The sequence below is a fragment of the Podarcis vaucheri genome, assembly GCF_965113315.1.
Source record: "Podarcis vaucheri genome assembly, chromosome: 11".
Taxonomy (NCBI): Eukaryota; Metazoa; Chordata; class Lepidosauria; order Squamata; family Lacertidae; genus Podarcis; species Podarcis vaucheri.
In genome coordinates this window covers 1,411,222-1,438,668 of record NC_138749.1, presented here as the reverse complement: position 1 = coordinate 1,438,668, position 27,447 = coordinate 1,411,222, and the positions used below count along the sequence as shown (strand labels likewise).

The following is a 27,447-nucleotide window of genomic DNA, read 5'->3' as shown; positions in this document are numbered from 1 at the left end:
CAGGGGGTTGGACTCTTGTGTCCCTCCCTACTCTATAATTCTTTCAAACAAAAATCAAATAAAACCAAGCCAACTCAAATGAGAAGAAAGGAGATTCTGACTAAATCTTAGGAAGAACTTTATTTGATTTGAAATTGTAGGATTGCTTTCTTGCAACCCGTCCAAGGGACCCTGTGGTGAAATGGGGAGGAGGAGGTTAGAAAAAAACCCAATATATAAATATATGCCTGTTGTCTTTGTCCATGGAGTTTTCCTGGCAGGAATACTGGAGTGGCTTGCCGGTTCCTGCTCCTGGTAGTGATGTATGGAAGTGAGAGCTGGATGTATGGAAGTGAGAAGGCCGGTCGCTGAAGAATGGATGCTTTTGAATTATGGTGTTGGAGGAGACTCTTGAGAGTCCCACGGACTGCAAGAAGATCAAATGTATATCCATTCTGAAGGAAATCAGCCCTGAGTGCTCACTGGAAGGACAGATCCTGAAGCTGAGGCTTCAATACTTTGGCCACCTCATGAGAAGAGAAGACTCCCTGGAAAAGACCCTGATGTTGGGAAAGATGGAGGGCACAAGGAGAAGGGGACGGCAGAGGGTGAGATGGCTGGACAGTGTTCTCGAAGCTACCAGCATGAGTTTGACCAAACTGCGGGAGGCAGTGGAAGACAGGAGTGCCTGGCGTGCTCTGGTCCAGGGGGTCATGAAGAGTTGGACACGACTAAACGACTAAACAAGAACAACAACATAAACATATAGGTCTCTGCTTTTCCACCTTCATGTTCCATGATCAGCCACCTTCCTCTGTGACCTCATAAGACCAGCCAGTGGCATCAGCCTCCTGGCAACCAGAAGACAACATCCATCTGGTGAGCCACTCCAAGGAGCAGGCTGGGGAAAGAGGCCAAGGGAGGTCCTGTCTTGGGTGGGTCTCTCAACCACCACACCAGAGAAAGGCCGGCTGCCCCACAGAAACCTTCCCCTTGAGGTGAGTTGCTTGGGATCTCCCAGGTCTTCCCAAAGCCAGCAAACCACAACAGGTGGACATGAGGTGTGACCTGGATTTTAAGGATGGACCACGTAGCGTGTAGAATCTGACAGGTCTCAGGTGCGGTAGGATTCTGTCCGGGAGCTGGGGTGGGGGGAGAGGTGTGCTTTTGTGAAAGACCATCTCCTTCCCTACAGACCCTCTCAGGTGCTGTGATCGGCAGAGGGGGCCCTCTTAGTAGTTCCTCCACCCTCAGAGGCTCAGTGGGTGACTGCTCAGGTGGAGAGGGTCTTCTCTGTGGTGGCCCCTGAACTGTGTAACTCACCACTGAAGTACACCTGGCCCCTTCATTGCACAGTTTCTTGAAGATGCTGAAGACACATTTCTTTACCCTGGCTTTTGACATGTGAGGTGTAGGTAACTTATTTTTTATTGTTGGAAGTCACTTTAAATTACTTTTAAATTGTGTCTTAATGTTTTGCCCTTCTCTGGGACTCTATCTCACTTTGAGTCATAAGGTTTCACTAGGAGACTGAAAACCATCACGTAAAAACCAATATTAAAATTAGCTGCTTAAAAACCACCACCAAATCAGCTTCAGCAATGCACACATCAAACTCAATTAAAAGCATTAAAAAAGAAAATCGAGTATTTTCAGTTGCCTCCACTAAGAGGCAATCACTGAAACCTGGTGGGATAAGTCCCACGATTGGAATGTAATAATGGGGGGATACAATCTATTTCAGAGAAACAGACCAGACAAGAAAAGAGGAGGAGTGGCGTTATATGTCAGGGATGTGTATACCTGTGAAGAGATCCAAGATTTAGAACCTCAAAGCCAAAGTGAGAGCATTTGGGTCAAAATTAAGGGAGAGAAGAATAACAGAGACCTCATTGTGGGAGTTTACTATAGATCCCCAAGCCAAACGGAGGGCAATCACTGAAACCTGGTGGGATAAGTCCCACGATTGGAATGTAATAATGGGGGGATACAATTAAGGGAGAGAAGAATAACAGAGACCTCATTGTGGGAGTTTACTATAGATCCCCAAGCCAAACGGAGGACATAGATGATGCCTTCCTGGAACAGATGGCCAAGCATGCAAAAGGAAGGGAGATAGTAGTAATGGGGGACTTCAATTACCCGGATGTTTGTTGGACGTCAAACTCAGCCAAGAGCATAAGGTCAAACAGATTCCTCACTGGCCTTGCAGACAACTTCATTGTCCAGAAAGTGGGAGAAGCAACAAGAGGAACAGCCATTTTAGATCTGGTCCTAACCAATGTTGATGACCTGGTTAGTGGGGTAGATGTGGAAGGATCATTAGGCGCGAGTGATCATGCTCTTCTGAAGTTTACTATACAGCGGAAAGGAGCAGCCAAGCATACTAGGACTCAATTTCTTGACTTTAAGAAAGCCGACTTCATAAAACTTAGGGAAGTGCTGGGTGAGATCCCATGGACAGCAATACTAAAAGGAAAGGGAGTTCATGATGGCTGGGAGTTTGTTAAGAGGGAGATAGTAAAAGCACAACGACAGGCAATACCAATGAGACGGAAACGTGGAAGGTGCCTAAAGAAGCCAGGGTGGCTATCTAAAGAACTTTTAACTGAATTAAGATTAAAAAAGGATGTGTACAAAAAATGGAAAAGGGGGGAAACCACCAAAGAGGAATTCAAACAAATAGCCAGCACGTGTAGACACAAAGTCAGAAAAGCTAAAGCACAGAATGAACTCAGGCTTGCTAGAGAGGTTAAAAGCAACAAAAAAGGCTTTTATGGGTATGTTCGTAGCAAAAGGAAGAACAAAGAAACAGTGGGGTCACTCAGAGGAGAAGATGGTGAAATGCAAACAGGGGACACAGAAAGGGCTGAACTCCTCAATGCCTTCTTTGCCTCAGTCTTCTCCGATAAAGAAAACAATGCCCGACCTGAAGAATTTGGAGCAAATGATTCAGCAAAGGAAACACAGCCCAGAATAACTAAGGAGATAGTACAAGAATATTTGGCTAGTTTAGATGTATTCAAGTCTCCAGGGCCAGATGAACTGCATCCAAGAGTATTAAAAGAACTGGCAGATGTGATCTCAGAACCACTGGCAGTCATCTTTGAGAATTCCTGGAGAACAGGCGAAGTCCCGGCAGACTGGAGGAGGGCAAATGTTGTCCCTATTTTCAAAAAGGGGAAAAGAGAGGACCCAAATAATTACCGCCCAGTCAGTCTGACATCAATAGCAGGGAAGATTCTGGAGCAGATCATTAAGCAAACAGTCTGTGAGCACCTAGAAAGGAATGCTTGATCACCAATAGTCAGCATGGATTTCTGAAAAATAAGTCATGTCAGACTAACCTGATCTCGTTTTTTGACAGAATTACAAGCCTGGTAGATGAAGGGAACGCAGTGGATGTAGCCTACCTTGATTTCAGCAAGGCATTTGACAAGGTGCCCCATGATATTCTTGTAAAGAAGCTGGTAAAATGCGGTCTTGACTATGCTACCACTCAGTGGATTTGTAACTGGCTGACTGACCGAACCCAAAGGGTGCTCATCAATGGTTCCTCTTCATCCTGGAGAAGAGTGACTAGTGGGGTGCCACAGGGTTCTGTCTTGGGCCCGGTCTTATTCAACATCTTTATCAACGACTTGGATGATGGACTCAAGGGCATCCTGATCAAATTTGCAGATGACACCTGTCAGGGGTTCAGGAGCAGAGACGCAGAGAAGGGAGGAAGCAGAGAGCGAGGGGGAGGAATCCGAAGGGAAAATGAGTGATGATGACGACCCGAGATCTCCAAGCCTAAGCAGTGAGTCAGAGGACTCCCAAAAGGGAGCCCCAGTGAGCAGAGCAAGGGGGGGATCCGGGGGGACACCCCAGGAGGAAGGGAACAGAGGAGATTCAGAGAGTAGCAGCTGGAAGTCGGGACCCACGCTCATAACTGAGGGCGGCAGCAGCTGGAAGTCGGGACCCACGCTCAAGACTGAGAGCAGCAGGGAGGAAGGTAGCCAGGCATCGGGTTCCGGAGGCTGTCAGCAGGAGGGAGGGCACGAGTCAGGGGTGGTCACGCCCTCCTCAGAGAGCGAGGCAACGGTTAAGAGGAAAGTAGAGAGTTGGGCGCGCGCGCCAAGTTCAAATGCAGCGGAAGCTGGAGCAGTAAGCAGCCCGGAGAGTGAGCCAGGTCCCAAAGCCCGCCGCAAGGAGGCAGAAGGATCAGGGGGGTCAGCGTCAGAGGAGAGTAGAAGGGAGGAGGCCCAGGGGGGCAGAAGGACCCAGAGACGTAGGGAGAGGCGAAGGAGGTGGAGCAAGGCTAGGGTATTAAGCTGGTGTGCAAGAGGCGGGGACTCAGACGGGTCTTCGCCGACCTAGGGCAGAAGGTGTAGAGCTGCACGCTGCAGTTCGGAAATGAAACCTGTAACTTAATAAAGACTCTTATAAAGTGAACGCTGGCGGACTTGGTCCTATGTGAGCTGGGACTGGGTGGCAGCTCTGACAGTAAGACCCGTCTGACTAAAGCTTCGGACACCTGATATCTCGCAGCGGAGAGAGAGGCAGCTGGAGGAGGGGATCGGTGTTTGGGAGCAAGCTCACGACGGTTAGCAGAGATGACGGAAGCAGAGACAGTTGCAGCGCTGCAACAGGCAGTTACCCAATTGAACGCGGAGGTACTGGCATCCAAGAAGAGGGAGGAGGATGCGGCAGCCGCCTACAGAGATCTCCACGCCAGGTTTGAAGCATGGGTTAAACACGGGCAGCCAGGACCCAGACCGGAGGGGGTTGGGTTGGCACGGAGAGCAGGAGGGCTTGTGGCTCACTTCGATGGGAATTTACAACAGTACCCCAATTTTCGAGCAGACGTAATGTGCGCACTGCAACTGCTGGCAAAAGACTTTAGAGATGAGGAAGAGAAAGTGGGGTTCATACTATCCCATTTGCATGGGGATGCTAAAGCGTGGCTACGCAATTTGTGGAGGGATAAAGATCCGGCGCTTCAGAATGCAGATGCCTTTATCAAAGCGATGGATGCGTGTTTTTTGTCTACTATTGATGTGGATCTTGCCCGACGGGAGATTCATGGACTAAAACAAGGGAGGGCAAGCGTCCGGCAGTACCACGCCCGCTTTTTTGCGCTGGTCAGTGCCTTAGAGTGGGACCGGGATTCGCCCCCTGTCAGAGACCTGTTCTGGGAGGGTCTAAGCTCTGCGGTCAAGGATGAGATTGCAAGGGGGGAGAGGCCCCGAAGCACGCAGGAGGTGGTCCAAAGGGCGCTGACTGTGGGGGTGAGGCTGGAAGAACGTCCATGGTGCAGAGATGAAGGACGTGGAGGGCGCGAAGCAGCGAGAAGTTTCTCTTTCATTCCAAGAGAAGCAGCGCGTGCGCAATCCACACCTCCGCCTGGAGGGGGAGGGGAACCGATGGAGGTTGGAGGTGCAAGGGCTCAGTCAGCAGCCAGAGCCCAAGCACCGACAGCAGTGAAAGCGAAGCCTCCTAGAGGGAACAGGAAGTGTTACATCTGCGAGGATCCAGGCCATTTGGCGAAAGAGTGTCCCCGGAGGCTCCACAAGCACACTGCAGCCTCAGCAATGGTGACTGCAGCAACGCAGCAAGGAGAACCACAGCAGGGAAACGACGATGTCTGGCTGGAGACAGAGGCACTGGGGCCCAGCCAGACGCATCAGTGAAGCAGTCCCCAGCGATCTTGCAACCCACGGACCCCCTCCCACCCAAACCAGTAGTGCAGCTCACAGCATCTCTCCAGCTACCCGATGGCGTCACTATCGAAGTGCCGCTTTCTGTGGATTCTGGAAGCAACGCAGACTTTATAGCGCAGGATTTTGTGGAGCAGCACGCTATACAGCTACTGCCTGCCACTCTGCCCCTGCAAGTCGTCACAGTGGATGGCAGAGAGTTGCTAGGGGGGCAGGTGGTGAAGCAAACGCCACCGATGGTGATGCGCCTTGGCAACCACAGGGAAGTCATCAGTTTTAATGTCACCCAACTGTCGGACACGCCCATTATGTTGGGCATGAGTTGGCTGGACAGGCACAGTCCGACACTGGCTTGGTACCAGAGACAGCTGATCTTCGGCTCCTCTTATTGCGCAGAACACTGCATCCTGCCCAGACAGGAGGGAGAGGAGGAGGAATCACAACTGCAGTTGGGAACGTTGCAAGCAGTCCCCCACAAATACGCAGACTTTCTGGAGGTCTTCTGCGAGAAAGAGGCTGACAAGCTACCACCGCACAGGCAATATGACTGCAAGATTGACCTCCTACCAGGGGCGACGCTGCCGAAAGGGAAGCTGTATTCCATGTCTGAGGACGAATTACAGGAACTCAAACAGTTCATAGATCACAATTTGCAGCGCGGTTTCATCCGGGAGTCCAGGGCAGTAGGGGGCAGTCCTGTTTTCTTCGTGAAGAAGAAAGACACGCCCCAAAAAAGACTGGTGGTGGATTTTCGCCTCTTAAACAAGATGACCAAGCCTTCTGATTTCCCCATGCCCAGGATTGACGACCTACTAGCGACGGTGCGCAAGGGACGCGTGTTCACCAAGTTGGACCTGCGAGGTGCGTACAATCTCATCCGCATGAGGGAGGGCGATGAGTGGAAGACAGCCATGTTCACGCCTCTGGGCACCTACGAATACAGAGTGATGCCGTTTGGATTGCAAAACGGTTCTCACTGTTTCCAAGCTTTCATGCATCATGTGTTGGCGGGACTCCTTTACAAGAAGTGCGTCTGCTTTCTGGATGACATCCTGATATTCTCCGAATCGCAGCAAGCCCATGACCAAGATGTTCGGGAGGTGCTGAAGAGGCTGCAGCAGCATAGACTGTACGCCAAACTGGAGAAGTGCCAGTTCGACACGACGGAGGTGGATTTCTTGGGTTACAAGTTGTCGGACAAGGGGCTAGCCATGGACAGCGCCAAGGTTCGTGCGGTGTTGGATTGGAAGAGCCCGCGCAACCGGAAGGAGGTCCAGCGGTTTGTCGGCTTCGCCAACTTCTATCGCAAGTTTATCAAGGGGTTCGCGATGCAGACGGCGGCCATTACGGACACGCTAAGCTCCAAGAAAAAGAAATTCATCTGGACGGAGCAGGCGGAGCAGTCCTTTCAAGCACTCAAGCGTCTCTTCGCGTTGGAAGAGCAACTGCTGCATATCGACCCCAGCAGACCGATGCGGGTAGAGACAGACGCGTCCGATAGAGCAGTGGGAGCTGTCCTGCTGCAAAGGGACCCACAGGGGGTCTGGAGGCCGGGAGCGTTCTACTCCAGAAAGCTCAGCAAGTCGGAGCAGAACTACACCATCTGGGACAGGGAGTTGCTGGCCATTCATGCAGCTTTCAAGGCGTGGAGGCACTTCCTGATCGGCGCCAAGCACACGGTGCAGGTCTGCACGGATCACAAGAATCTGGAGCACTGGCGCACGGCTCAGTTCCTGAACCAGAGGCAGATACGTTGGGCGGAGTTCTTTGCTGACTTCAATTTCCGAATAGAGTACGTCCCAGGCGACACCAACGTCATGGCGGATGCACTGTCCCGCAAACCGCAATACCTCGAAGAGGCGACGCCAGCGGCAGCCATGCACATCTTCGCGCCAACAGCGTGGGCGTGCGCTTCAGCCACAGTAGACCTGGATGCGGTGCGGCGGGCGTTGCAGGACGACTCCTTCGCGCAGGCGAAGATGGCAGAGGTGCACAAGGGCACGGCGAAGGGCGACGAGTTCCAGATACGAGACGGCTTGCTCTTACGTAAAGGGGCCATCTACGTGCCGGGAGACGAACTTCGCGCCAGGGTACTGCAGCAGCTGCACGACGCACCCACGGCCGGGCACTTTGGCACGGAAAAAACGGTGGAATTAGTCGCAAGGGACTTTTGGTGGCCCAGACTGAGAGGGGAAGTCGCGGACTACGTTGCGAGGTGCGACACCTGCCAGAGGGCCAAACCGGTGCACAAACCACCGGCGGGACTGCTGGAACCGCTGCAAACGCCGTTTGAACCGTGGGAGAGGGTGGCCCTGGACTTTGTTACGGATCTACCCAGCTCGAGAGGCAAGACAGCTGTACTAGTGGTGGTGGACTTGTTCACCAAGATGGCACATTTCATTCCGTGTGCGAAGGTGGCCACGGCGGAACAAACCGCCAAACTGTTCGTAGATCACGTGTTCAAAGTGCATGGTCTGCCGCGGTCTATCCTGTCCGACCGCGGGCGCCAGTTCGTCTCGAATTTCTGGCAGAAGCTGATGAGTTTTCTAAATGTCAAGGTCGATCTGGCATCAGCAAGACACCCGCAGACCAACGGGCAAGCAGAGAGGGTCAATGCCATCATGCAGCAGTACCTGAGATGCTATGCCAATCAACAACCTGCGACCTGGGTGGATTACCTGCCGCTCGCCGAGTTCGCTTACAACAACACGAAGCACGTGTCCACAGGGGTGACGCCGTTCTTCGCCAACAATGGGAGGAATCCCAGAACCTTCCCGGGACGGGAGAGAGTGGGGGACGGAGAACCGCAGACGGCGGACGCGTTCGCGTCAGAGTTGCAGGCGGTACACGATCAACTCAGACGGCAGCTGGAGCTAGCTAAGCACGCCTACAAGGTGCAAGCTGACAAGCACAGGCGGGTTGGCGAAGAGATCCAAGTGGGAGACTGGGTCTGGTTGGCAGCCCACGCAGTGCCGACCAGGTCACTAGCCAAGAAGAAGTTGGGGCACAAGCAAATTGGTCCGTACCAAGTCGAAGCACAGATCAACCCGGTAGCCTTCCGACTGGTGCTGCCGGAGGGTTCCAGAATGCATCCGGTGTTCCACAGGTCGGTGCTCACTCCCTACAAGGCACCTCACAGATTCCAGGAGCCAGGGACGGCACCGAGTCCGTTCCGGGAGCGGACGGAGACGCGAGGGGTGACGCAGCAAGACCCCATCAACGAGGTCACGGAGATTTTGGACTCCAGATGGGGGGAAGAGGGAGTCGAATACCTCCTAGCCAGAGAGGGCACCCGGGCCAGCGCCAATAGCTGGGTGCCAGACTACGCTCTGGAGGAACCCCTGCTCAAGGACGAGTTTCATGCCCTTTTCCCACACAGACCCATGCCAGCGAGCTTCTTCGACGACTGGCTGTTCACGCCCACACTTTCTTCCAGCACGTTCCATGGATTCGACTCGGACGGGGAACCCGCGCTGAGCACCCGTTCCCCAGAAGGATCGCCGGCGGGTTCGGCGTCAGACACCTCGTATTGGTGGGACGATCGACCGGAGGAGCAATGGCGCCGGAAGTGGCTGGAGATGCCAGGTCGAGCGACCGACGCAGAGACTGACATGGACGTGTTCGGGGAGGACCTTGGGTTCGAGCACGGCGGTACAGAGATGGAAGCGGAACAGGTCAACGTCGGCGACCGCGAGGAGGAAGACTCGGAGGTCTTCAGTTGGCGGCCAACCACGGGGAGCGAACTGTATCCGGCATTCCCTCCCGTGATGATGGAGCACCCAGCACCCACACCTGAAAGCGGGGAGGGGGGAAGGGGGGGCTTCGAGGGGGGGATGGATGTCAGGGGTTCAGGAGCAGAGACGCAGAGAAGGGAGGAAGCAGAGAGCGAGGGGGAGGAATCCGAAGGGAAAATGAGTGATGATGACGACCCGAGATCTCCAAGCCTAAGCAGTGAGTCAGAGGACTCCCAAAAGGGAGCCCCAGTGAGCAGAGCAAGGGGGGGATCCGGGGGGACACCCCAGGAGGAAGGGAACAGAGGAGATTCAGAGAGTAGCAGCTGGAAGTCGGGACCCACGCTCATAACTGAGGGCGGCAGCAGCTGGAAGTCGGGACCCATGCTCAAGACTGAGAGCAGCAGGGAGGAAGGTAGCCAGGCATCGGGTTCCGGAGGCTGTCAGCAGGAGGGAGGGCACGAGTCAGGGGTGGTCACGCACTCCTCAGAAAGCGAGGCAACGGTTAAGAGGAAAGTAGAGAGTTGGGCGCGCGCGCCAAGTTCAAATGCAGCGGAAGCTGGAGCAGTAAGCAGCCCGGAGAGTGAGCCAGGTCCCAAAGCCCGCCGCAAGGAGGCAGAAGGATCAGGGGGGTCAGCGTCAGAGGAGAGTAGAAGGGAGGAGGCCCAGGGGGGCAGAAGGACCCAGAGACGTAGGGAGAGGCGAAGGAGGTGGAGCAAGGCTAGGGTATTAAGCTGGTGTGCAAGAGGCGGGGACTCAGACGGGTCTTCGCCGACCTAGGGCAGAAGGTGTAGAGCTGCACGCTGCAGTTCGGAAATGAAACCTGTAACTTAATAAAGACTCTTATAAAGTGAACGCTGGCGGACTTGGTCCTATGTGAGCTGGGACTGGGTGGCAGCTCTGACAACACCAAACTGGGAGGGGTGGCTAACACCCCAGAGGACAGGATCACACTTCAAAACGACCTTGACAGATTAGAGAACTGGGCCAAAACAAACAAGATGAATTTTAACAGGGAGAAATGTAAAGTATTGCACTTGGGCAAAAAAAATGAGAGGCACAAATACAAGATGGGTGACACCTGGCTTGAGAGCAGTACATGTGAAAAGGATCTAGGAGTCTTGGTTGACCACAAACTTGACATGAGCCAACAATGTGACGCGGCAGCTAAAAAAGCCAATGCAATTCTGGGCTGCATCAATAGGAGTATAGCATCTAGATCAAGGGAAGTAATAGTGCCACTGTATTCTGCTCTGGTCAGACCACACCTGGAGTACTGTGTCCAGTTCTGGGCACCACAATTCAAGAAGGACACTGACAAACTGGAACGTGTCCAGAGGAGGGCAACCAAAATGGTCAAAGGCCTGGAAATGATGCCTTATGAGGAACGGCTAAGGGAGCTGGGCATGTTTAGCCTGGAGAAGAGGAGGTTAAGGGGTGATATGATAGCCATGTTCAAATATATAAAAGGATGTCACATAGAGGAGGGAGAAAGGTTGTTTTCTGCTGCTCCAGAGAAGCGGACACAGAGCAATGGATCCAAACTACAAGAAAGAAGATTCCACCTAAACATTCGGAAGAACTTCCTGACAGTAAGAGCTGTTCGACAATGGAATTTGCTGCCAAGGAGTGTGGTGGAGTCTCCTACTTTGGAGGTCTTTAAGCAGAGGCTTGACAACCATATGTCAGGAGTGCTCTGATGGTGTTTCCTGCTTGGCAGGGGGTTGGACTCGATGGCCCTTGTGGTCTCTTCCAACTCTATGATTCTATGATTCTAAGAGAGGGAGTCTGATAGCGAAGCCTGGCCAGGAAAGGAGGTTCCAGAAGTGGGGCACCACAACCAAAAAGGCCTCGTCCCTTGTCCTCATCCAACTGATCTCAGAAAGATGGAGCTATTTTGGAAAGGGTCTCAAAAGCAACATTTCTGCCTTCAAGACAGATGCCTGCAAGAGCAGGCTATCTCCAGCTATCTCAGTTCCAGCCCATCTCAGACTTCAAGATCAAAACCAGCTCTTGGAATTCTTCCCTGAAAAGAGTTGGCAGCCACTGTAGTTCTTTAAATGGAGCTAAGATCCCCTCCATCCTATTAAAAACCTTCCACTTGACCCCTGAAAACCTCCCGGCTCTCTCTAAACTTCTCCAGTCGGGTTCCAGGCAAGTTTCAGCTACATCCCCTCTCTTCTTATTCAGTTCTCAGAATGGTTTATGATAGTAACAAAGCAACCATGGGAAAGAATATCAGACAGCCTTTCTCAACCTGTGGGTCCCCAGATGTTAGAATCATAGAGTTGGAAGAGACCACCAGGGCCATCGAGTCCAACCCCCTGCCAAGCAGGAAACACCATCAGAGCACTCCTGACATATGGTTGTCAAGCCTCTGCTTAAAGACCTCCAAAGTAGGAGACTCCACCACACTCCTTGGCAGCAAATTCCACTGTCAAACAGCTCTTACTGTCAGGAAGGTCTTCCTAATGTTTAGGTGGAATCTTCTTTCTTGTAATTTGGATCCATTGCTCCGTGTCCGCTTCTCTGGAGCAGCATAAAACAACCTTTCTCCCTCCTCTATGTGACATCCTTTTATATATTTGAACATGGCTATCATATCACCCCTTAACCTCCTCTTCTCCAGGCTAAACATACCCAGCTCCCTTAGCCGTTCCTCATAAGGCATCGTTTCCAGGCCTTTGACCATTTTGGTTGCCCTCCTCTGGACACGTTCCAGTTTGTCAGTGTCCTTCTTGAACTGTGGTGCCCAGAACTGGACACAGTACTCCAGGTGAGGTCTGACCAGAGCAGAATACAGTGGCACTATTACTTCCCTTGATCTAGCAAGGCCAGAGCTCAGGGGTGATGGGAGTTGTAGTCCCACAACATCTGGGGACCCACAGGCTGAGAACCGCCGAAACAGCCAGCAAAATGACAGATAAAATGATGGCCCAAGTCCATAAGAAGAGTCTGCTGGATGAGGCCAATGACCCCTCTGGTCCAGAATCCTGTTCTCACAGTGGCCAAAGAACCCCAAGAACCTAGGAATTGTGATAGACTGCTCCTGCAGCTGGAGGTTCCATAAGAGCAAAAGAAGAGCCTGGTTGCATGAGGCCAAATCCTGCATCCTGTTCTCACAGTGGCCAAGCAGCTGCCCCAATGGGAAACTCACAGGCAGGATCCAAGCACAAAAACCCTCTCCCCTCCTGTGTTTTCCAGCAACTTTAATTCAGAAGCATTGTGGCCTCCAACGTGGAGACAGAGCAGAGCCATCCTGGCCTGTAACCATCGATAGCCCTCTCTCCCATGAATTTGTACAATCCTCTTTTCAAGTCATCCAAGTGGGTGGCCATCGCTGCTTCCAGTGGCAGTGAGTTCCACAGTTTTAACTATGCACTGCATAGTGAAGAAGGACTTCCTTTTCTCTTTCGTGAATCTTCCAACATCCAGCTTTGCTCATGGGCTCAAGCGTCACAAGGGGGAGAGAGAAACTTTCCTCTATCCCTTTTCTCCATGCCATGTATGATTGCAAAAACCACCATGTTGCCTCCTATTCACCAAATGCCTGGGAAAATAAAACAGAAAATGTGCAATAAAATGAATAGGCAGGGAGGGGTGCCAAAAGACTCAAACCAAGATGAGCGCCTAATGTGAAGTTTCTGTTCCCTCCAAGTTGCCTCACCCCCCACTCAAATGTTTATTAGTTTTTATCTCTGGAGGACTCCCTTCCCGACAGGAGAGAGTCTCGGAAATTTCCCTCTCCTTAGCTGTAAATAACGCAAAGAGCCTCATTTCCTGGCGATCTTCAGCCTTGATGAGAAAGTGATGAATGCACATTCTGTTTGCAGGAAACCATGTTCAGTGTTGTCCTGTATACATTTCTGCAGGACCTCTTCGGTCTAGAACAGGGGTCGGCAAACTAAGGCCAGGGGTCGGATCAGGCCCAATTGCCTTCAGGATCCGGCCTGCGGACTGTTCATGGATCGGTGTGGGGATTCTGTTCGTTCGGGTTGCGCCATTATTTTTCTGCACCGTTCCATTCCCCCCCCCACACACACACACTGTGGCGCCGTCTCCTCCCTCCCTCCTCCTAGAATCTCCCCACCCTGCCTAGAGGAGGAAGGGGACTGGGCTGAGCTGGCTGAGAGCCATTTTAAGCAGCCCCTCTCCGCAGCCAGCCCTCATCTTCCCTCCGTCATTGCCGCCGCCACTGCCCTGGTGCTCCTGTAGGCCAGAGAGTGGAGTGGACAAGCTCCCACAAGGTCTGAGGGACAGTGGACTGGCCTGCAGCTAAAAAAAAATGCTGACCCCTGGCCTAGAAAGAAGTCTGGGCTGCCTGTGACCTTCCCCTCTCCCCTCCAGCCTGGCTGTTTTGATTTGGGGGAACAGTGGGAGTGACCTGCAGAGAAGGGGGGGGGCAGCTGCAAAGAAAAGCTGGACTTGTTGTCTCTGTTTATATCAAGCAGTCATGAAACATGAAATTTATTACGTTGTTCTGTATGGGACAATGGCAATAAAGATTATTGTATCGTAACCCAAAGTGTTTGTGTCAGGGAACTGACATCAGAGCAAGAGGCGAAGGGGAGGCTCCCAGATTCTGCGGGCGAAGGACCCAGCACCAGGGGGAGAAGCAGCTCGGTAGAGGAGGAAGGAAATCAGCGCAACACCAGGGATAAAGGGGGGCAAATGGGGGAAGCGGAGGGAGAGCTCCGGGATTCTTCTCTGGAGATTAGTGAGGAGAGCACAGGCCCTCCACTACCCACGCCTTCCCTGCGCAGAAGACTCCCGCGCAGTGAGAGAAGGAGGCGACTGGGAGTCAGACAGCTTTTATGCTGGAAAAGGTTTAAGAAACGCCCACAGACAGATTCTGCCAGCGACTGAGACAGCCACACGGATATGGGCTGTGCAGTCAGAACGGTTTAACCAAGGCAATTAAGCCTAGAGATGCAGCAGTTTACGCACGAGTAACTCATACCCATTACAGTTTATAACCCGAGGTACCACTGTACTTTTCAGAGGGTGAGTATACTCATAAACGTGACCTTAGGAGGGTACCCAAGCGATGCTGCAGAATTGCCTTAGGATGGGTGCAGGAGGTGCATGGATTCTGCGGGCAAAGGGAGCCTAAATTTCAGGTGTGGAGAAGCTGGGAAACTGGGAGGGAGACTCTCCTGCCTCTGGAACACGGGCATTACCTCTGCAGAGGGGAAAGGAGCCAGCCCACCCCTTACAGATGCCACACACAGGGGTGGGGCATATGTTGGAGCTGCCCAGGGTGGGCACACTCCCGAGGGGGGTGGGGCACGGAGGGTGCCCTCCCAGGTGCGGAATAGCCACTCAGTTACTCAGTTGCACAGAATGGTGTGTGCGCCCCGCAGCCAGGGGCGCAGCGAGACGCCGATGGCGGACATACAGCGTGCCCCCCACCCGCAACTCCCAAACCTCCTTCCCTCTCCTTCCCCACCGAATGTGATTTGGTGTTGGCCATTTGTTCTGACTTTTATGGTATTTTAATGTTTATTTATTAATAAACTAAACAAACAAAAGATAAAGAGCACAAATAAATACAATGACAGCAAGGTTGAAAACAACACACGTTTGGAGATTATCACTGAACTTGTTGCTCCGAAAATGGCAGGCTCAGGGTAGGCTTGGGAGTCAGGGGCAGGCGGTGCGCCAAATGTCACCCCCCAGCGAAGACACCCAGGGTGGTCCGCCCCCCCTTCCTCCGCCCCTGTGCACACCCCTGTTTCCTTCACTTCAGCTAGAAGCCTGAAGCCTCTCCCCACCTTCTTGGAGCCTGAGGAGGGAAACTGGCAGCTAAGAGACCCTTCATTTGTGTGTTGCATCAAATGCCCTTCTCCGAAACATCTTTGATGCAGAGAATGCTGGACCATTCACTCAGCGGAGCAGGTTGGCCCCAAAGAGCTCTCCCACACTGCCCTCTGCTGGGGGCAAAGGATTCTTATTTTATTTCACTTTTCTACCTGTGGGTTTTGATTCAGCCAAAGTTTCCAGAGAAGTGGGGAGAGGAGGCCTGGGAAGGGGGAATGAGACCTCAGCACAAACTTCTTGGTGGCCTCGATGACATGCCACTAACTCGCCATGGATGGTTTTCATCACTGTGCGGCAGTGACAATTTATGAGGCAGTACTTTGCCAATGGAAAATTATTAGCAGCAGTCTGCCTTTGCCCTGGGGCTTGGGGCTGGGTGCAACTTTGTAAAAGGGCGGGGGACACAAAATGCCATGATGGAGTCTACTCCAGGCAGCTCTGCCCATGCCTTGTGCTCAGAAAGCCATAGAGGCAACCACCATTTTGATATCCTTTCGCCCACAAAAAAAAGTTGTTTAGCCAAGGGTTTTCAGAGAATTAATGTGATTCAGTGTTGGTCATTTGTTCTGTCTTTTATGGTTTGTCAATTATTATTTATTAATAAACTAAACAAACCAAAGATAAAGAGCATAAATAAATACAGCGACAGCAGGTTTGAAAGCAACATAAGTTTGGAGATTATCACTGAACTTGTTGCTCCGAAACATTACAAAAAATATAATTTTTTCCACAAAACCATTAGTCTGGTTTTATATGTATTCCTTTGTGGTGAGTTAGCTTAACCATAGTTCCTACTGACAAATCACTGATGTTGTGCTTTTTCTCTCTCCATTTTTAGCTATTATGATTGTAGCAGCAGTTATAAGGTTAAACACTATTACTTGCTCGTATTCTGAAACAGTTTATTTTAGATATCCAGGCATAAATACCGTATGTCTTCTATGACTTTATGGTGTTTAAAGAATTTTATTGTACACCACCATAATGGGTTATTTTTAAATGAGTTGATGATTTATAAATGCTCTTATAAATAAATTAAATGTTCAAGGCTGGAGATGCCTTGGCGCCTCTTTGGAGTAGACCAGCCTCCCACAAGGCTCCCTCTTTTTTTTCTTTCAGGCCATGGATCAGAGAGGTTCTGCAAGCCCCAGCCTCCCAGGTAAGAAGGGCTACTTCACACAACCCCTGAAGACACACACACCACATCCTGTAGGGAAGAACAGGGCCCAGGTTAACATCAGTGGAGGAAGGCAGGAGAGGCAGGTGGTTCAATGCAAGAATGGGAGGAAGGGACTGCTTCCCATGGCAACGGGGATGGGAGCTGCTCCAAGGGCCACCTCTCTGCTACATTTAAGGCTGAGTTTGCAGGTATTCCAGCTAAACATTCAGGAGAACTTTCTGACAGTAGGAGCTGTTTCAGAGTGGAATAGACTGTCAGGATTCACAGAATGCTATGTGAGATAGTAAGTCTGCAGGCTTGAGTTTGCTAACCAATGCAACTGGCTGTTGCAATCAGCCTGCAATGCTTTCTATGGAGGGGCTGGGTCAGTAAGACTCAGTAGAAAGATGCTGACAGTTGATTGACTGCCATCAATTTAAAAAGCAGTCAAGGTGGTGGTGTAGAGGAGTGTGGTCAGAGAGAGAGAAAATCTTCCTATTTGCCTTAAGGAGCAGCCAGGTACTCCGTTTGACTGTATGAACTGCTCGTGTATTATAGCCTGTAGATATTTGTATATATAGCTCACAATAAATATACTGCACTGAAGAACCTGGAACTCTGAGCATTTCTGCTAAAGCGCCACAAAGAATTGGCAACAGAAGGTCGTGGCCCCTCCTTCCCTGGAGGTTTCCAAGCAGAGGTTGGGAGGCCATTTGTCAGGGTTTCTTCAGCTAGGATCCCTGTGTTGCAGGGGGTCAGACTAGATGGCCCATGGAACCCCTTCCAACATTACATTGCTATGAATTGTAATAATAATAATAATAATAATAATAATAATAATAATAATAATAATAATAATTTTTTTTATATCCCGCCCTCCCCAGCCGAAGCTGGGCTCAGGGTGGCTAACAACAATAAAACAGTACAACAGTACAACACAACACAACACTCTAAAATCATTCATTATAAAATTAATTCAAATCAAACCAATGGCAACCACTGGGCCAGAGCTCCGCAAAGATTGCCGAAGGAGAGGGTCAGACTGTGCCCTGGCCAAAGGCCAGGCGGAACAGCTCTGTCTTGCAGGCCCTGCGGAAAGATGTCAAGTCCCGCAGGGCCCTGGTCTCTTGTGACAGAATGTTTTATCTTGTATTTTATTCTGTGAACCACCCTGAGATGTTTTGATAAAGGGCAGTATATTAATTTAATTAGTATAATGGCTAGAATGCACTCCTTCAATCTGTTTGGTGCAGAATTTGGTAGATGGGAATGGTTTCCTGAAGCAGCTGGGGAAGATGGAGTTGCCTGGCCCACCCAAGGCACCAAGTGGACCATCTACCGTATTTCTCGCTCCATAAAACTCACCTGACCATAAGACGCACCTAGTTTTTAGAGGAGGAAAGCAAGAAAAAAAATTATTCTGAGCCAAACAGTGGATGTGTGATTCTTATGGTTCATGCTGTGGCCACAGACATGTGATTTGATGTGAGTTTGGGGCAGCCCAATGCAAAAATCCTGACAATCCATGTGTATCCGTGCTTTGTAACCACTTTTTTGCACTATTGCAGCCCCACAAAACAGTGGGTGCGTGATTTTTTGGTGCAGGCTGTAGACATGGACATGCTATGTGATCTGATGGTGAATTTGGGGTGACCCAGTGTAAAAATCCTGAGGATCCATGGGCTTTTACCTCCCCCCTCCCAGGCAGCCTCCTTTATCTCCCTCACCAATTGCTTGCCGATCAGCTGCTTCCTTTCAACACTCCCGTCCCTCTTGTTTCCCTTAGTGTCTTTTCCTTAGCTGGAGCAGTTTTTTGCTCCTCCTTTTCTTCTAATTTCTCTCCTCATTGCTTTAGTCTTCCTGTCTCCTCTGCTTGCAAGTTTGCTGTCTTTACCTCCCCCCTTCCAGGCAGCCTCCTTTATCGCTAGCGTCCCTTATCTCCCTCCTGATTGGCAAACGATCATAGGCTTTGTTTCAACACCCACTTTCCTCTTTCAAAAAAAAAAAAAAAGCATGATCTGCTTTTTGCCCCTGGGCAATTTGGCTCCAGGGACCATGCATTCGCTCCATAAGACACACAGACATTTCCCCTTACTTTTTAGGAAGAAAAAAGTGTGTCTTATGGAGAAAAAAATACAGTATATAGTTGATCTGATGCCAGAACCTGCAGGGAAAGAAGGAAGGCTGGTCAACGATTGCTAGACCATGGACAGCTCCAAGCAAACAACTTGGTCCAGCTAAGATTGGAAGGAGCAGGTCAAAGTCTTTGCTGCCTGTTTCCAGACTCCCACCTCCAGGCTCCACCCCATCAAAGGACCAACACTCTGGCCTGAAGATGGACACTCCTTCTTTCCATAGGTTTCATGAATCCATGTAGTCCATGCACTGTAACTGGACTATGTGGGGCTGCCCTCAGGTCTGGTTCAGGAGTTCCAGCTGGCGCAGGATGCGGGCATCCAGATTGCTGACAGGGTCTTCTGTTTGAGAATGTGTGGCACCATTGTTAAAACAGTTGCACTGACCTCCCACCCACTGCTGAGACATGTTCAAGGTCCTTGTATTAAATTACAAAACCCTGAGCAAGCATGCAATAAAACCATTAAAAGAGTTAAACTCAGGCATCCATTAACCCTTGTGGGAAGATGCGTTCTTAATTGTTTGCAGAGGCCTGGTAGAATAGAAAATTTTTTGTGGGAATGTTCAGGGAGGCAGGAGTTGTAGCAAGTTCTATAACTTAGCAGAGTTTTAAACATTCCCCTTTAAACGTACAGCAATTTGCTTGTTGCAAGCTTCTAAATATAGGATTCCTGGTAAATCCCCTTTTTCCCTCTTAAAAAGAATAAATACGACAATCTTATTTAGAATCAGTAAGAGGAATTTACTCACAGTATCATCAGGTCACAATTGGATCCCTGAAGGCAGACTTGGGTTACAAAATATACACACATGGAACTATCCCATAACTATCTCTAGCTGAAGAGCTGTTGCTTCTTCGACGAAAGCAAGATGGAGAAGAGGGAGTGTGCTGCCTACGTTGCCCCTTTTGGTACCTGGGCAGGTAAGGTCACGCCCACCTCTAGTCATATGCAGAGGAAGTCTTGTCCCAGCTCAGGAGGAAACATGAAGTTTTCTCCTGGGTGGTACAAAGCATCCCCTAGCATGTCCACTCTAGGAACGTTGTACTTGACTGCTATGTGTTCCACATCCCACAGTTTTCAGTGAGTGTTTAAAGTTTGCCACAGAAAGCTAAATCTCTATTGGCTCAGTAGTGGATGGGGAGCAGCTGGAGCTTCCAAGCTTTATATATATATATATATATATATAATTAGTTTTTTAACATATCATTTTCAACAGTAATTAAACATACTTTTGCATCTTATTCAATTATTTTGACTTCCATCAATCCTGTCTGAAAATTTTCCAATCTAATCTCTTAGTATGCATTTCTTATTTTCCCTATTACATTTCAAACTCATAACCAATATCTCTATCTTTTTCTAATTTTTAACACTTCATATATTTCTCCTTACAAAACTTCTTGTAGTCTACTAGCGTAACTTGTTGATTACAGTTGCTCTTCAAATAATTCATATACTTCTTCCAATCTTCTGTAAATCTCTGGTCCCGCAGGTTTCGAATCCTTCCTGTCATTTTATCTAATTCTGTGTAGTCCATTAATTTTGTCTGCCGTTCTTCTTTCGTCGGAATTTCTTCTTGCTTCCATTTCTGGGCTAACAATACTCTTGCCGCTGTTGTTACATATAAAAACAATAAAACACCTTGCCTATTAATGTCTTGGCCTATAATACCAAGCAAAAATGCTTCTGGTTTTTTAAAAAAATGTATATTTCAACATCTTTTTCATCTCATTATATATCATTTTCCAGAAGTTCTTTACTTTTTTACATTCCCACCACATATGAGAAAATGTTCCTTCTTTTTCTTTACATTTCCAGCATTTATTATTTGTTTTATACATTTTAGCTAATTTCTCTGGTGTAATATACCATCTATACATCATTTTCATCATATTCTCTTTCAAAGCATTACAGGCTGTAAATTTTATCCTTTCATTCCATAACCTTTCCCATTCTTCAAGCTGTATATTACAGTGGTGCCTCGCAAGACGAGAAGAATCCGTTCTGTGATTCTCTTCGTTTAGCAGGTTTTTTCATCTTGCGAAGCAAGCCCATTGAAGGATTAGCGGATTAGCGCTATTAACGCTATTAGCGCTATTAGAGGATTTTAGAGACTTTTAGCGGCTTATCTGCTGATCGGATCAGCTGATAAGCGGCTTAGCGGCTTAGAAAAAGGGGGGGGAGGAAAAAAACCAGCAGGAACTTGCAAGACATTGTAGTCTTGTGAAGCAAGCCCATAGGAGATTCGTTTTGCGAAGCACCTCCAAAACGGAAAACTCTTTCGTCTAGCAAGTTTTCCATCTTGCGAGGCATTCGTCTTGCGGGGCACCACTGTATATCCAAAGTCTTTTGCCCAATGTATCATTACCGATTTCACTTCCTCATCTTTCAAATGCCATTCCAACAGTATTTTAGACATTATTTTACATTCATTTTTTTAATATTTTATATTTTAGCTGGAGCTTCCGAGCTTGACCCACAGGCAGTTAAAGCGGGGGGGCCTCTCCAGGCAGTTTTGGCTAGTGGGCATTTCAAGCAACATGCCCAGCTGTGCTCTCTCATATATCACAAGGATCAGAAATGGGGGAATGGGCACGGGTGCAAACAGGGGCTACCAGCTGCAGAAGCTCTGTGCCTCACCATGCCCACCACCCTGAGGCTATCCGGGGCCAAAAGACCCCCACTCATTTGCCATGTCCTCTCCCCTTCTCTTTCCCCTGCGTAGCTGAGCCTCGATGTTCCATGACCGAGAACACCCTGCATGGAGAAGAGGAACTGGATGAGGAGACGGTGTAAGTGCAGCGCATGGTTGGACTGTGGAACTCCCTGCCACAGGAGGGAGTGTTAGCCTCCAACCTAGATGGCTTTAAAAGGGGGCTAGACAGATTCATGGAGGAGAGGGCTTTTCTGAGGCTCTTACTTTTAGAAGACATCTGAAGGCAGCCCTGTTTAGGGAAGCTTTTAATGTTTAATAGACTATTGTATTTTAATATTCTGTTGGAAGCTGCCCAGAGTGGTTGGGAAAATCCAGCCAGATGGACGGGGTATAAATAATAAAGAAATGATGATGATGATGATGATGATGATGATGATGATGATGACAGAGTTGTTCCACCTGGCCTTTTGGCTTGGAATCAATTTTATTCCCTCCCCCTCTTTCCTTTTTCCTTTCTCCTTCTGTGATAGAACTCCTATTTGGGGACTTCCCAGGCTTTTTCTGGCCCACGTAGGACTAGTCTGGATAGTTAGCCTTGGTGAAGACTTGACGTTTTTATCCCCCCAAAAGTTTTTGATTCCGTTTCCACTGAAATGAGGCTGCATTTTAATGTTTCAGTGTTGTATTTTAATCTTGTTTTTAAGCTGTATTTCAATCAATTGTTTTTATATTTGGTGTTAGCCATCCTGAGCCCGGTCTTGGCTGGGGAGGGCGGGATATAAATAAAATTTATTATTTATATTTTATTCTTATTTTTATTAACACTGCTGGGTTGCTTGTCCTTCTCTCAGGAACTTCATTTCAACCTTGTATGAATCTCTGGGGCCTCTTTTGACTGAAGTGACCAAGCTCCAAAACAACCAGGACCCTCCTGCCCACCTGATGGTCGACATGAGGGCCAAGCTGAGGGAGATGGGCTCCACGGTCTCTGATGCCAGGAAGAAGATGATGAGGTACAACATGTACCTGGTGAGTCCTGCCATCAGCCTGCCCCACCTCCCCAGAGCATCAAGCAAGTACACCCTCCCTTCGGGGCAGGCTCTTTCCACAAAACCAACTGTGGTGCCTTTCCCTTCCTCCCCGCAGAAGAGGAGGCTCGCCAAAGCAGTCCACGAGAAGAAGGCCTTGAGGGAGCAGCAACTGAGGCAGCAAGAATGTAATGAGCAGGTAAGGCGTTTCCAACTCTCCCCAGTCCAGCGGAGTGGAGCTGAGGGGTTCCCAAAGTAAAGGAAGGACTGAACTCTGATTAATAAGCATACACACAGAGGCTTGAACCAGCAAGACTCTGGAAAGGATGCGTATAATAATCTCTCTCTCTCTCCACCCCTCGGCCCAGGTCGTTTTCTTCACAAAGAACTTTTTACAGAGTGTTCGTAAGAACCAATTAGATTTCTTCTGAGCATTTCAACAAACCCCATGTGGGGACAAAGTTAAACTACCCAAACTAATTAAGCATGGGGTAAATAAAACAGAACTACAAAGGAGTGCATTTGGCAACCCCTGAGGTCATAAACAAGCAATATACATGATAAGGAGGGTGGCCTGGAGGACAGCGATCATTATCACCTTTATGTGAGACCTGTTTCCTGGCCCTAAGATTAACATATCAGAAAAGCTACATAAAAGAAGCTTGCCAGTCACTGCCTCTCGGTCCATCCTTCTCCACAGGGTTGCTTTGAGCTTAAAACAAACACAGCACCTTGAGCTTCTCAGGAGGAAAAGGTGGTGGTGGTTGTTTAGTCGTTTAGTCGTGTCCAACTCTTCGTGACCCCCTGGACCAGAGCACTCCAGGCCCTCCTGTCTTCCACTGCCTCCCGCAGTTTGTCAAACTCATGCTGGTAGCTTTGAGAACACTGTCCCACCATCTCGTCCTCTGTCGTCCCCTTCTCATTGGGCCCTCCATCTTTCCCAACATCAGGGTCTTTTCCAGGAAGTCTTCTCTTCTCATGAGGTGGCCAAAGTATAGGAGCCTCAGCTTCAGGATCTGTCCTTCCACTGAGCACTCAGGGCTGATTTCCTCCAGAATGGAGAGGTTTGATCTTCTTGCAGTCCATGGGACTCTCAAGAGTCTCCTCCAGCACCAGAATTCAAAAGCATCCATTCTTCAGCGATCAGCCTTCTTTATGGTCCAGCTCTCACTTCCATACATCGCTACTGGGAAAACCATAGCTTGAACTATACGGTGGTCTATAAATGTAATTTGTTCCATATCCAGTTCTAACTGTAGCTTCTTGTCCCACATAGAGATTTCGCAGGAGACAGATGAGGTGATCAGGCACTCCCATTTCTTTAAGAACTTGCCATAGTTTGCTGTGGTCAACACAGTCAAAGGCTTTTGACAGTTAGAACTGGATATGGAACAACTGATTGGTTCCAAATTGGGAAAGGAGTACGGCAAGGCTGTATATTGTCTCCCTGCTTATTTAACTTATATGCAGAATTCATCATGCGAAAGGCTGGGCTGGATGAATCCCAAGCCGGAATTAAGATTGCCGGAAGAAATATCAACAACCTCAGATATGCAGATGACACAACCTTGATGGCAGAAAGTGAAGAGGAATTAAAGAACCTTTTAATGAGGGTGAAAGAGGAGAGTGCAAAATATGGTCTGAAGCTCAACATCAAAAAAACGAAGATCATGGCCACTGGGCCCATCACCTCCTGGCAAATAGATGGGGAAGAAATGGAGGCAGTGAGAGATTTTACTTTCTTGGGCTCCATGATCAGTGCAGATGGTGACAGCAGCCATGAAATTAAAAGACCCCTGCTCCTTGGGAGAAAGGCGATGGCAAGCCTAGACAGCATCTTAAAAAGCAGAGACATCACCTTGCCAACAAAGGTCCGTATAGTAAAAGCCATGGTTTTCCCAGTAGTGATGTATGGAAGTGAGAGCTGGACCATAAAGAAGGCTGATCGCCGAAGAATTGATGCTTTTGAATTATGGTGCTGGAGGAGACTCTTGAGAGTCCCATGGACTGCAAGGAGATCAAACCTCTCCATTCTGAAGGAAATCAGCCCTGAGTGCTCACTGGAAGGACAGATCGTGAAGCTGAGGCTCCAAGACTTTGGCCACATCATGAGAAGAGAGGACTCCCTGGAAAAGACCCTGATGTTGGGAAAGATGGAGGGCACAAGGAGAAGGGGACGACAGAGAATGAGATGGTTGGATGGTGTTCTTGAAGCTACTAGCATGAGTTTGATCAAACTGCGGGAGGCAGTGGAGGACAGAAGTGCCTGGCGTGCTCTGGTCCATGGGGTCACGAAGAGTCGGACACGACTAAACGACTAAACAACGACAAATAAATGTAATAGGTTCTGGTGATGGTGACAGCTATCCTTGCCCACTTGTGAACATGCACACACACACTTGTATACAGAGAAGAGATCCTGGCTAGGTCCTGCCCCTTGCTGGGCATGTGGATTTTTTCATCAAAAGAAAATCCTTCGTCAGGCAGCACAAAGTTAAACTATGGAACTTGCTAACACAGGAAGCATGTTCCGCATGAAACAGCATGAAGTCTGAAGGACGGTCCTTAGACGGGGCTGGTGCTGAGGGCATCCATGGCAGCAGGTCCAAGGCAGCAACACTGAGCATAAATCTAAATAAATCCGCATCCTTCAAGTGCTGACCTTCTGGAAGGGAGTAATGTGTTGTGTGGTCACACTTGGAGGCTGAGCGCCTCCCTCTTACCTACAAAGCTCACTCCTCTAATTAGAATGCGCATAATGCTGTTAGGGGGTAAATTGCCCATGAATAGCAATTATCCTTCGCAGGCAGGGAACAGCAACCTGTCTCCGCTAGACCTGCCAGGCATATGGAGCTGTTCAAAGTGGTTGTTCCCCTCCCTTTGAAGCAAGGAAACAGCACTGGGTAGACCTGGACACACACAGGCAGATTTGCAACGCTCTGCTTGAAACACCACCAGTGCAATAAAACACTGAGCAGAAATTCTCTTGATTTGCCAAGTTGCAAAGGGAGGCTATTGCAAAGTTTTGTGCATTATTCAGGCACCTCACCCCCCTGGAGCTGGTCCATGCATGAAAATCTGGGGTTTTAAATCAGAGGTAGAGGCATTATCCCAGATCTTTTAATGCAGATTTTTAACAGTTTTAAGCCAGAAGCACCTGCTGCTAGGTGAAATTTCATTAGGGGTTTTTGTTGGTTTGTTTTTCTACTGATTTCATAAAAATAAAGTATTGCATTGCAAGCTGTTCTGGGAATATCTGCTTTGAAAGGTGGCATGTCAAGCACTTTCAATCAATCAACCTCTTCTGACACCCTTCCTTCCGTGTAGGAGATGCCACCACCAGAGCTGCTGAGGAACAAAGCCCAGGAGAGGGCTCACCGGCGGGGTGTCAGCCTGCAAGACCCCCAGTTCGTTCCAGTGGTGGAGGAGGCCTCAGGGCGACTGCGGGTTAGAGACTGGGTTTGGGGGCAAGGGAGTGGGAGCTGAAAGTGACGGGGGGCAGGTTATAATGATGGGAGGCTTGGCAGCCCAGTGTGTGGCACTGGTGCAAAGACCCTAGATTTGCGGTGTAAACAGCCCACAAAAACTTACTTAACTGCCTGGCATGTACAGCATTTTCTCAGCTTCTCCCAGCCTAAAAAGACAGCTAAGAAGCTGAGGAAAACATTAAGCGGCATGAATGAGGCAAGTTCTATAGGGCATGATTGACGGAAGAACTGGCTCTGTGGCAGGTGCCACAAATTACCCGTTCTGCATCTGTAAGAACTCAAATGATTAATGTGCACCTGCACTCCTTGCCTATGGATATCAGGCAGGTGCCTTCCCTGTGCCTTTTGGCCCCTGCTAAAAAAAACCCCTCTTCTTTAAACAAGCCCACCCAAACTCTTAGAAAGTTGGTACAAGTTTTCATCTGTTGTTTTAGTCTATTGTTATTTTAAGTTTTGTGGAAGTTTTAAATTGTTGTTAAATTTTATTTGTATCTTTTTTGTAAATTGCTTTGAGGTGGTTTGTTTTTTTGTTTTTGTTTACAATCAAGCAGTAAGTAAGTAAAGGTAAAGGGACCCCTGACCATTAGGTCCAGTCATAGTCGACTCTGGGATTGCAGCGCTCATCTCGCTTTACTGCCCGAGGGAGCCGGCGTTTGTCCGCAGTTTTCTGGGTCATGTGGCCAGCAGGACTAAGCTGCTTCTGGCGAACCAGAGCAGCACACGGAAATGCCGTTTATCTTCCCACCGGAGCGGTACCTATTGATCTACTTGCACTTTGACGTGCTTTCAAACTGCTAGGTTGGCAGGAGCAGGGACCGAGCAAGGGGAGCTCACCCCGTCACAGGGATTCGAACCGCCGACCTTCGGATCAGCAAGTCCTAAGCTCTGTGATTTAACCCACAGAGCCACCCATGTCCCTAAGTAAGTAAGTAAGTAAGGTCAACCAGCTCACCCCGCCCCCCTTCTCCTTTCAGCCTCTCCAGGACATCGCCGATGGAAACAGCCGGGTGTGCATGACCCCACAGGGAGTGCTGCAGAAAAGTGCCTGCAGGTTGGATGGCATGCGTAAGTACAAGGGGTCAGGGTGCCCTGGGATGTGCACACAGACCTTCCGCCCCCACACACACACGTTTCTTGGCATTTGATGGGAGTAAACCCTTTGCAATGAACAAGTCATGATCCTGCTCCTTACAAGGCCACTCCCGCTTCACAGAGACTCACCCACTGTTTTATGGCACAGAACAATTTATTTCAGGGGTCGCCTGGGCCAGTTCACTCTAGTGGAGATCCCTCTGTGGGCTGGATCCTATTCACCCAGCAGTGATTTCCAGCATCTGTGTCAGCGCAGACACGATTTCTGGCATCTGGGGCTTTTTCGGTCCAAAATGCTTGGAAACCCAAGGCATAGCTTCTGATTGGTGCAGGCGCCCCGGAAACAATAGCCGACAGCCGCATCAGACGTTCAGCTAGCGAAAAATGTTCGGAAACAGGAACACTTAGTTCCAGGTTTTCAGCGTTTGAGAACCAAGGGACCACTGTACTTCATTGTGGAGTCTAACTGGGTTGCCCTTCTCTTTCAGCTTCTCGTCCATCCGTTGATAGAGGCCAGATGTGATCGCGGAAGGTGGCAGACAGGTCTCTCGTTGCTTTTCCCTTGGGACCCCATGGAGCAAAGTGAGGCTAAACACGGCTGAGCTGTGTCCCTTGTCACCCAGCAGCACCAATTAAACCTCATTTCTTCCGTGA

The 27,447-nt window shown here is 49.4% G+C and overlaps 1 protein-coding gene across 1 annotated transcript; it reads left to right on the top strand.

Moving 5' to 3' along the window:
- The first annotated feature begins 828 nt into the window (after positions 1–828).
- LOC309543068 (uncharacterized protein) lies at positions 829–27,447 on the top strand. Its single transcript, XM_082242294.1, has 8 exons — positions 829–977; positions 16,352–16,391; positions 21,255–21,321; positions 22,037–22,214; positions 22,332–22,412; positions 25,541–25,660; positions 26,676–26,766; positions 27,282–27,447. Exons 2-8 carry the CDS (start codon positions 16,355–16,357, stop codon positions 27,314–27,316), a joined length of 609 nt encoding a protein of 202 aa, XP_082098420.1. The 5' UTR covers positions 829–977; positions 16,352–16,354; the 3' UTR covers positions 27,317–27,447.